General features: G+C 36.6%; 1 protein-coding gene across 1 annotated transcript; it reads left to right on the forward strand.

Moving 5' to 3' along the window:
* Positions 1–7,758: 7,758 nt before the first annotated feature.
* Positions 7,759–10,473, forward strand: LOC133528650 (uncharacterized). Its single transcript, XM_061866105.1, has 2 exons — positions 7,759–8,140; positions 9,356–10,473. The coding sequence occupies exons 1-2, from the start codon at positions 8,036–8,038 to the stop codon at positions 10,322–10,324; spliced, it is 1,074 nt and encodes a 357-aa protein (XP_061722089.1). The 5' UTR covers positions 7,759–8,035; the 3' UTR covers positions 10,325–10,473.
* Positions 10,474–10,781: the final 308 nt, after the last annotated feature.

The following is a 10,781-nucleotide window of genomic DNA, read 5'->3' on the forward strand; positions in this document are numbered from 1 at the left end:
AAGACCTGTTCCGTAATGTTTTTTACAAGAACACATTAATATACAAAACTTTCCGATGAACAAAATTATTTTATCTATAACTATGTTATTTATCCCTTCAAATGGCGGCCCACCACTCACGGGTCGATGCGAAAGCCAGTAAGCTGTCGGCCACCTGTCACTGTTGCTAGGTTTGATTAGTTAGGTGCGTGTGGCGAAATGCATAAACATTACAATAATTTAATTGTTCTATTCGAACACCGTATTTAATGCTTATTCTAACGATATATGCTTCAATATATACTGTTATACATAGATAAGCTTAAATAGTTGAATTTGTAATATTGTCTAAATCCGCGCTGAACACCCAACGGGGCCCCGCCACTTTTCTACTTTTCACGTTATTCGTTGCCGCCACTTGAAGGGATATTTTATAGGCCTTGACTAGTGATTCATTTCAAAATAAACCATTTTAATACATACATATTACACATATGCACCCTAATACAAAAATGAAGAAAATATCTTTTGTGAAATTTTCAATCGATTTTCCACTAATATTTTGTATTGGCAGGAAAAATGGTAAAAGCATATCACAAAAACATAACAAGGTCCAAGGTTCCAAAGAAGAAGGTAAAATCATTGCTGAGACCTGAAATTGGCGGCAGAATGATATCGAAATTTATACTAGAAAAAAGAAGTAAAATGTCACCATTATTCATACAATTAGAAATAGCATGCTATAAACTTTTATAAGTACTTACTTATTCATATAATTTTACCAAACTTGTACAAAGGGTTTTATGTTCAGCACTAACAAAAATGGAATTTAGTGACATTCTTGAATTTACAGAATAATTAACCAGTGAAATAAAAATATTGGCGAAAGGTACAAATATATCCGAACTGCGAAAATTTTGTATGGGACTTGAAGGGTAAATATCGCTCCTGCTCACCTTACAAAATCAAATAATTGATAAATGTTGTAAATAAAGTCTTATATGTATACCATGATACATTAAAATATGAAAGTTAATAAACCAGAAATCCAAATTTAGCAGTAGTTCTTGTATAAAGACTTAACGGAACAGGCTATATAACACAAAACTATTACGCATCCACAAAAACGCATGTAACTCGGAAACTAAAAGTCGTGAAATGGTATCTTTCACTAAGCACTCCCACATATTTGAATCCAGTATATCTCCTGCATCATGTATGTGTTAAAATTGAAGCTGTTCCAATATAATGACTGATATAAATTAAACAAACGAATTAATTTATTTGTTTACGTTTAAAAATAGGTATTCAATTTGCTTATTACTGCATAGCCATTTAAAATATTTTATCATTTCTCATGCTCCGAAAGTGGGTCTTTGATGTTTTCAAAAGAGTGCAGAAAAGTTACTGCTCTAGAGAGAGTCTAGAGCACTGTACGTTCTTAGTACGTTTGTTTCTTTTTTTACGATAAGCATTTCAAATTTTGATTTTAAATGGATTTGATGTATCATTTCCATTCTGATAATTAGCTGCCCATTCCATAAATAATTATGTTTTACCTAAATTTATAATTAATAGTTCTTAAGTACCCCTTACGAAATACTACTGAAGTTTATATTTAGCCGTGTTTTTTTTACTTTGACTTTCCTCGTATTAAAAATGAAAAGTAGAGTGTTTAACTCGGTTGCAAGGCACCATTTCACCCTTTGGTTAATCGTGGCTGAATGCCGGATGATGCGTGTGTAAAACTTGTCAAAAAACATAATATGACGGACGGATGTCTGAAATGTCACCGTATTTAGGAATCAAGTAGCTTAAACTTTAGTTTTTCATCGTAAGTGTGATAAAAACATTGTGTGTATAACATATTTGTGTATTTATAGTGTGATTATCCATTTTATGTAACGTCCGCTAAACTAGCACAGGTCCGACGCTGACAGTGGTCACGGGCGTACTGGCGTACTGACGGTATTGCCGCGCAGGGTAACGTTTAGTAGACAAAACGTTGAATTCATAATTATGAATGAAAAATTTAACGCACCGATAAAATGACAAGCAAAATCTTAGAGTTACTTAAAAGCTATCGAATGAAGTAAATTTCATATTGATATTCGTCATAGTACTTCTAAAATATCGGAAAAGACACAATTCTAAGCATATTTTCAAAGCGATAATCTATCGAGAAAAAGATGAGCCCTCGTGTTTCTGACAAGCATACGGCTAGTTCAAGGACTGAAAATATACATACTAGAAAATAATCGATGAAATCTTTGTACAAGCTTGTAAATATCGATTTAAAAATAGCGCATTTTACTATACACCGCGCCTTAACTTGTTGGGACTATACGATGACACTGGATATTTTGATGCTAAATATATTTGTGTTAACGGGAAAAAGGAAAGCAGTAGGTAATAAGTACAAAACGACACCTGTGGCGGATATTTTGGGTTACAGTATAGAACTCTTTATTTTGATTATTGTTATTGTACCTCTTTTTGTGCACATCCGTACTAAAAAAAACCCTGGCTAAGTGCGTGTCGGACCACGCATAATAGAAGGTTCCGTACCTTCATACAATACAAAAAAGCCGTACAAGCAAAAGAGGCACTTGCGTCGTTTTAATAAGAAGCTGATCTGAAGCTTTTTTTATAATTCTTAAATGGCTTAACCGGCCATATTCAAAATAATTTTCCTGGAAAATTATTTGCTTATTAAGCTTTATTATTCAGATATTTTTAAATGGTTTTGCTCTCCCGGTTCAAAAGTTAGAGGGGATAACACTATTTTTTTGGAGCGATTATTTCCAAAAGTAGGTATTTACATAATCAAAAAAACGTTTTTAGCAACCTTTATGTATATTTAAAGACCTATCTAATAATGGGCCACATGATTTTTCTTAAAACTTTTACTTACATTTATATGGAGTAAACTAAGAAGCGACTTACATAATACATATACGCCTACGTTCCTGTGGTTATCAGTGCCGGATTAAGACATTTTGGTGCCCTAAGCATTTCTAGACCATGGTGCCCCCTCATCAAGATTACATTGAATTTTATTGGTAAATTGAGTGACGTTTATTGCCGCATTACTGCTGAGAATAGAATTTTCAATGCGTCACATCATTTTATCATGGAAATTGACAGTATTGCAGCAGTATTGTTCCAAGAGTAGGTAAGGTCAAGTGTAAGCAAATTCGAAGACCGTGTTTTGCATAAGTCCGGAGGCCAAGCCAACCATTGTCCAAGTGTATGCGAAGACGTAAGACATAGGCCGTTCTCCGCAGGGTTTTGCAACCTCTAGAGCTTTCCTGCGAAGCTCATTCATGTGAGGCCGAGCTTCAGTAGAGGCTTAGCCATTGGCCATTGGTTCTTGTCAGAACCAGTACCAATGGCAACAAATGTCTTAAATAGCAAATTATTGTTTACGAAAACGGGACTTAATAGGGTACGGTTAAAAAATAACCTCTGACTAGACGTTTCAAGGACGGCGTTGTCCCCATGGTCTCGGAGAAGACTGTGTAAAGTCGACATCATTATTTTGACGTTGGAGGTAATTTTAGAACTTAATCAAACGCAATGAAGTCCCGTTTTTTTTAATAATAATGTGTCACAATTAGGCCAATACAATTAGATTTTATCGACTTAAAAATACGTGTAATCCAAGTTTGCTCCATTCCAGGAGGTGTGCATAAATGTTTCCTTATTTTCAGTTTTTTTGCTTGTACCTAAATCGAAAACGGTACGGCCGACGGAAAATCTGTTCTAATTACGAGTATTATTAAAATTGATATCTGAGGATCCGAAATGTAATTTAACTATGTTCTTACAATAAAATATATTGATTGATTGATTTAAGGTAAGTACCTTCGTAGTAAATTGTAAAAAAAGGTCGACATTTTTTATTTTTAAAAAAATCATGTTAATGATCCGAAAACGCTTTCTTAACAGTGTCTGATCCACCAAGTGCTATTGTAATTGATAATGGGTTCCTTCTACATCGAGTGGTTTGGCAATCCAAAGGAAAAAATTATCTCCTAAGGATCCCAAAATGTTTGCACACCTCCTGGGATAGAGCAAACTCGCATTACACGTATTTAGGATCAAATAAATGTATTAAAACAATTTCCAGCTTGCTGGGAATTAATTCCTCAAAACGCTATTTTAGGATCTAATTTAATTGGCCATTTAGGCCAACAGTGTTTTTAAAGGCAACTTCTAAGGCTGAATGCGCGGAGCGTTCGATCGGCGCTTACGGATGAGGCCAAAGGTCGAGCTGGAAGAAAACAAGGCTTGAATTTGACCAATGGCGAGGTATGAATAGCTGGACGTCCGGAGCAGGGATCGGAACCGGTTTTTTGCAAAAACATCGAAATAACCATATATTTCGGTTTATTTTATACTCTAAATGTAGGACTCAGTTGTGTTTTCAGATAACGACTTCGTATTATTAGATTGCCTAATTAGAAATGAAGTAATTAACAAAGAACGAAAAAATACCGTTTTCGTTCCCATACAAAAAATACCGGTTTCCGATCCCTGGTCCGGAGCCTCGGATCGCGGCGCGTTATCGTATAATACAACCAATGGCGAGGTGTGAGCAAGGCAGCTCAGCTGCGAAAGAGGACAGCATGGATTTGGATCCGTGGCCAAGCAAAAGTGAGGCAGTTTGCATAAAGTAGAAGGCCTGGCGTCGCATAAGACCTAACGCCGAACTGCAAAGGAGTGGCTTGAAATCAAACCTATGTAATCCTACTGCTCGGCCTTTGGCTTAACTCGAAAGCGCAACTTGATAAGATGCTTTTGTTTTTCGGCCTTTGCAGGGCCCTTTATTACACTTTGACAATTAGGTCGCAGGATCGCGGCTCTGCAGCACTCGGCCTGGCCGATACATCTGGTGTGTAAGAGAGCAAAATACGCTACAAAATCGGTAATCTACGTCGAGAAAATCGGGTGGCCACAAGCCCGACGGTAAAATTTTTTGGCCATGAACTTTGATGGCCTCCGCGTAAGGTTGGAGATGTGCTTACGTGTTCTCACTCTCTTACGACCCTTCGTTATTAGATGGGTACTTGCACACATATAAAAAAGTTTCGTGTACATAAGTACTACACTACGACTGCGATGCTGATGCAGCCTGCGCGTTTTTTTTTCCTACGATTTTGGTGCCCCCCTAGACGTGGTGCCCTAAGCAAGTGCTTATTTTGCTTAATGGTTAATCCGGCACTGGTGGTTATAAAATATATCGTATAGTTTTTGAGTATAATGGCTGTGACATACGCACAGACCGACAGACATAAGGACATGACGAAACTATAAGGGTTCCATTTTCTAAAAATACTATTGAATAGCGCTACGAATTGATTATGATAACTTTTTTCTGATAAATCGTCGAATTTCGATTATAAAAACATTTTTAGTGCAAAATTTTTCTTTTTTTTCTATTTTATAAATTCTCGGTCTCGGTCTCGGTTTCGGCCGAGAATCCCATGGAATCTCGGTCTCGGTCTCGGTCTCGGCCGAGACAAAAAAAGCGTTCTCGGTCGGTCGATTCGGTGGCCTGCAACCGTGTTCCCGCAAACCTGCCAACAAAGCGAGCATCGGAACACCCCAGGGGGCTTAGTCCGTGGGAGTCGGACATACCCACTTGTCTTCTCACGGGCGAGTGGGATCCATGACGGGTTCCCTCTGGGTAATAATAAAAACGAGTTGTTTGCGGGGCGCCCCTTTGTTTAAGAATAGGTTTTATTTTTGATATGTTTAATAGATCTGGAACTATATACCTTCTTCAAAGGATTGATTAATTAGCCACGCTAAAGGTCAGCTCAGTTGCGCATATTTTTATCAAACTTGATGGTATTTCGTCGCAGCCGAAACTATTTTTTTTTTTAGTCATTACTTCATCTAGAATTAATTACTAGCGGGAGAGATAGCGGGTCATCCGAGCGCTTGTCACCGCGCTGTAGCGCGGCGCGGGCGTCGACGAATCACCTGCCCTTCAGACAACCTACAGACGCGAAGTGTAGGTACTAATTAAATAAACATGACAATCGTAATTCGTAGTAGACCGCGAGCCAGGAACAAATCTCCATGACCAATCGCCTCCCGGGCTCGTAACGTGGTTAACGGCTATGTATGATGAACTCCTGTGGACGTCAGCTGCCGCTCCGTTGGTGGGTGGGTGGAGGAATGGCAGCCACCAATTACGTAAAAAAATTTAGTCATCGCCTCCCATTTGATACTTTGTCGGATGATAGTTTATATGCTATTGTGAATTTAAAAAATCGACAGTTGGTTGTATCGCGGTGGAAAGACCGTCAGCTGGTCACATGTGATTTTATTTTTATTTTATTGTATCTTATACCTTTAAACGAGCAATTCTTGTATATAAATATATATATATATATATTTCTGTCATCTCGGAAACGGCTCTAACGATTTCGCTGAAATTTGGTATATGGGGGTTTTTGGGGGTATACAATCGATCTAGATTAGTCTTATGTTTGGGAAAACGCGTGTTTTCGAGTTTTCATGCGTTTTTCTTTCGACGCAGAATATGGTCGCTAATTTCGTGTTGCCGGCCACTGTCCGTCTGGTCCAGCGGGTTAAGACGCGGACTGCTAAACGAGTGTTAGGGGTTCGAATCTCGCCCTGTGACACTAATTTTTTTTTTTGTATGTTCAAGTTTATATATAATTTTTTAATTTTTATTGTTTTAGACAAGTTTAATTTAGTAAAAAATGTAGTTAAGATTATCACCTATACACCACCATATAACAATAAATAGTTATAACCGAGCAAAGCTCGGTCGCCCAGGTACTAATTACTTAAATGTTAATAGCAAAACGATTAGCGACTATGACGGCTTGTTCATTTTTTTTCAGCAATTTTAGTGCTAGTCATGCATGATGCAATATATATATATATATTCTTAAAAGTTATATACTTACTTCTTGCTGTTGTGCCGTAATTAAAGCTTAGAGGGTGGTTGACTGTTAACTCAAGTCAAGATCTTTTTTCGAATAGCAAAACGATTAGCGCCTATGACGGCTTGTTCATTTTTTTTTCAGCAATTTTAGTGCTAGTCATGCATGATGCAATACATATATACTTATATATTTTGCATAATACAGTCAACAACCCTATTGGACTTACATCCTATTGTGCTTGTGTTTTTTTGTTTGTTCGTTGCTGTAATTATTATTTTTTGCCTCCCGGTCGAAAGTCGAAACTGCCGTCAGCTGGTCACATGAACTTAATTTTTTTTTTTTCAGTTATCGTCTCCCGATTGAAACTTTGTCAGATGGTAGTATAGATACTATTGGGAATTTAAAAAAATAGTCAGCCAGTTGTATCGCTACGGAAAGACCTGTATTAAATCTCATACCATTAGGATGATAAGCTACTAGAGTGTCTTGGGGTGCTGTAATGAGTTGTCTCAGATTTTAACATTTTAAAATGGTGTCTAAAAGTCTTCTGCTAAAAGCGTTATTTTTGCTTGGTAGAAATGATTCTATAATATGGCTCTCTCTCGCAGATGCTGTGTTCCTTTCCTTCAATAAATAGTTTATTTTTTCTTAAGTAAGTAAGTGTTTTATTTGTAAATATAGGTAGAGTTACATTGGTGGTCAGTTTATATATGTACAGTTTCACTATACTTTGCCAAACGGCGTACAAAAACATTAAACTTAATACTAGAAACAAAACTATCATGCTCACAGAGTACGAGTAATTATGTAATCCTAATTACAGCTATGACAATTCAATAATGAATATGGTTGCGTATTTGCCTTCTTAACGTCCTTGTACCATTAATTTGTCTACTTAATTTTCATTTTTCAAGAGATTTTATGTCTGACCATGCAAATATAGCATAACGAGTAGTTTTAAAGCAGTTGTTACGCGTTTTGTAGTAGGTATTTGTTTAGGTGTATGTGCGTTGTGTAGGTCATTCGTTGATGTCTCTAAATTAGTTTAAATCTATTTATAGCGGGTGACGTTAACTTTTTTTACCTACTCGGCTGGCTCCTTCGATAAATCCGTTCATTTCGTAAACATGTTGTCCGCTCGGTGGCATATCATTCTGATTCCATTTCTGAGTCAAGTTCGTCCAGTCTGTCCGCAAAAAACATTTTGGTGGGAAAATTTAAAAATATTTACTGTAAGTAAAATTTAATGTTTGTTGTGATCTTTGTATAATTTAAATATGAGTTCCGGAGAAAACATCGACAAAGAAATAAATATCGATTATGTACTTAGCGGAGGCAAAAGTAACCTTAAACAACTTGCTGCTGCCAAAGTTGCATAAACAAGAATTAAACTAGGTAGATATTAAAACTTATTTGTACGAGAATGACTAAATGACTACACATTATCTTATTTATAGGATTATTAACTAAGTACTTGCCTAAACTAAATATAAATTTCATTTAAATTTATGATTCACGACATAATGCTTAAGAGTCCGCAGCTCGGCCGAATTTAACATTCCCACATTTTAAAAGTGCGTATTGGATTGTAATGAAACTTTGCATATACATACTCGTACAATGACATGAAGTATACTCGTATCTATGCCTGTAATTAGTTTGTATCGCTCCACCTTATAAAACAAACGAAACAGAGCAAGCACAAGTTTTGTATGAAAAATTTCAATTCGCTGTATTTTCGGAACTAAGTATGGTATTCTTGGGATTTAACAACTGGAGTCGCTTTTAAGAGCTTACCTCTCTGTTGAAAAGCTCGGCTAATGCACAATGGTCATATGTATTGTATAATTTGTATGGACAGATGTTTATCTGACATGTACGTTACGTTACGTTACGTTACGTACAAAATAAATAAATAAATAATAAATATTATAGGACATTACACAAATTTACTAAGTCCCACGGTAAGCTCAATAAGGCTTGTGTTGAGGGTACTTAGCCAACGATATATATAATATATAAATATTTATAAATACTTAAATACATAGAAAACACCCATGACTCAGGAACAAATATCCATAATTCCATACTCATCACACGAATAAATGCCCTTACCAGGATTCGAACCCGGGGCCATCGGCTTCATAGGCAAGGTCACCCACTAGGCCAGACGGGGGGCTAGGTACAAATAGCCATACATTTGACGTGCCTCTCCTCCGTAAAAATTGGCAGACTATTTCGTACAGAAAATTACAGCCAAGGCGTCTCCAGTAGGTATGGTATATCCTGTTGTAACTACATAGTAGTTTTTAAATGAGAGCGTAACTACGTTTGTATGGAGAACCGAGTTTGCTGCGGTATCTTAAATAACAATATCTTAAAATATCTTTATTTCCTATTAATCATATTATACATACTAGTATGTTCACTTTTCAACCTTTTTGCAGAACGCGCTGATCTTGGGCATCAATGGTGCATACAGAGGAATCGAGTTGACTAATATCACTATTAACAGACACATAGTGACATTCAAAATGCGAGACACCAAAACTAAGACTGCCAAATCATTTGTGATTCGGGATGAAATTATGAATATTTTTAAAAACAACTCAAAATATATTGTTTTGGCCGCTAACACTATCATAACAGCCAAGTCTCGTGAAGATCTACACGACGCCTCGTCAGCATCACACCAGCAACATCAATCACCTTACACAGATCAACAGCCAGGCTCCCGTGACCCTCCAGTTTACATTAAGCATTGTAGTCCTGATGAGAAAATCAAAATTGATACCCACCCAAAATCTTCCAGCACACGTTCACTGCCATGTGATATTTATCATTATTATATTATCATTATATTATTATTATCAACCACCATTATACACTGCAGCCAGATTGGAGATTGGCCACTTGGTGGATCAAATTCTCAGCCACTATTGCCTGCTCAGCGGGAAGTAAGGACAAGTGAACTGTCAACCAGTGTCACGGCATCCTCACAGCCAGGGTCAATTTCAAATAAACAGCAAACGAATATTCATGGACCTCGTGAAAAAAGAGCAGTTACAATAACCACTAGCCCTAATATGTCAAATGTTAATTTTCCATCCAATGATGCACCTGGTGGAACAAGAACAATTACAATAACGACTAGCCCTAATATGTCAAATGTTGATTTTCAAATCAATGATCAACCTGGTGGAACAATAACAGTAACAATAACCAGTTGCCCTAATATGTCAAACGTTAAATTTATTTTCAATGCTAGACCTGGTTCAACAATAACAGCTACACTAACCAATTGTCCTAATATGTCAAAAGTGACATTTATTTTCAATGCTGCACCTGGTAGAACAATAACAGTTACATTAACGGATCGCCCTAACATGTCAAACGCTGAATATATTTACAACTAAATTTGTCACAATCATGTAAATTTCTTGTTATATGTAACATACTAAGAGCATTTTTCGCAAAATGCCCTTAGTATATTATACAACGCATAATTGTTCGAATCCGACTTGAATCTACCGCGATTAGACATGGGCAGCGGGTAAATACCTGAGCTGAGGCAGATATTGGGTATATTTCGGGAATTTACCCGGTACATATTTACCTTTTCTATCCGAATGAGTGGGTATAAATAAAAGTAGGACACGGAGTTACAAATTAAATTGAAATGATGTAGAAATAGCTTTACATGATCATTCATGTAGTTTTAAAAATATACAATATTTTGTATAGTTACAAGTAAAATTGACTAAAGGAAATCGTCAAATGTTTTATATATTTACCAATAGTCGCTAGGACACCCCGAAATTCAATAAAAGGCCGCAAATAGTGTTAAAAGTATGAAAATCGATACGATTGATC

The sequence above is a fragment of the Cydia pomonella genome, chromosome 19, assembly GCF_033807575.1.
Source record: "Cydia pomonella isolate Wapato2018A chromosome 19, ilCydPomo1, whole genome shotgun sequence".
Classification (NCBI taxonomy): domain Eukaryota; kingdom Metazoa; phylum Arthropoda; class Insecta; order Lepidoptera; family Tortricidae; genus Cydia; species Cydia pomonella.

Coding starts and splice junctions, on each gene's coding strand:
- LOC133528650 (XM_061866105.1), top strand. CDS start 8,036: ATGTTGTCCGCTCGGTGGCATATCATTCTGATTCCATTTCTGAGTCAA. Junction 8,141..9,355: donor AAAATTTAAAAATATTTACT/GTAAGTAAAATT, acceptor ACCTTTTTGCAG/AACGCGCTGATCTTGGGCAT.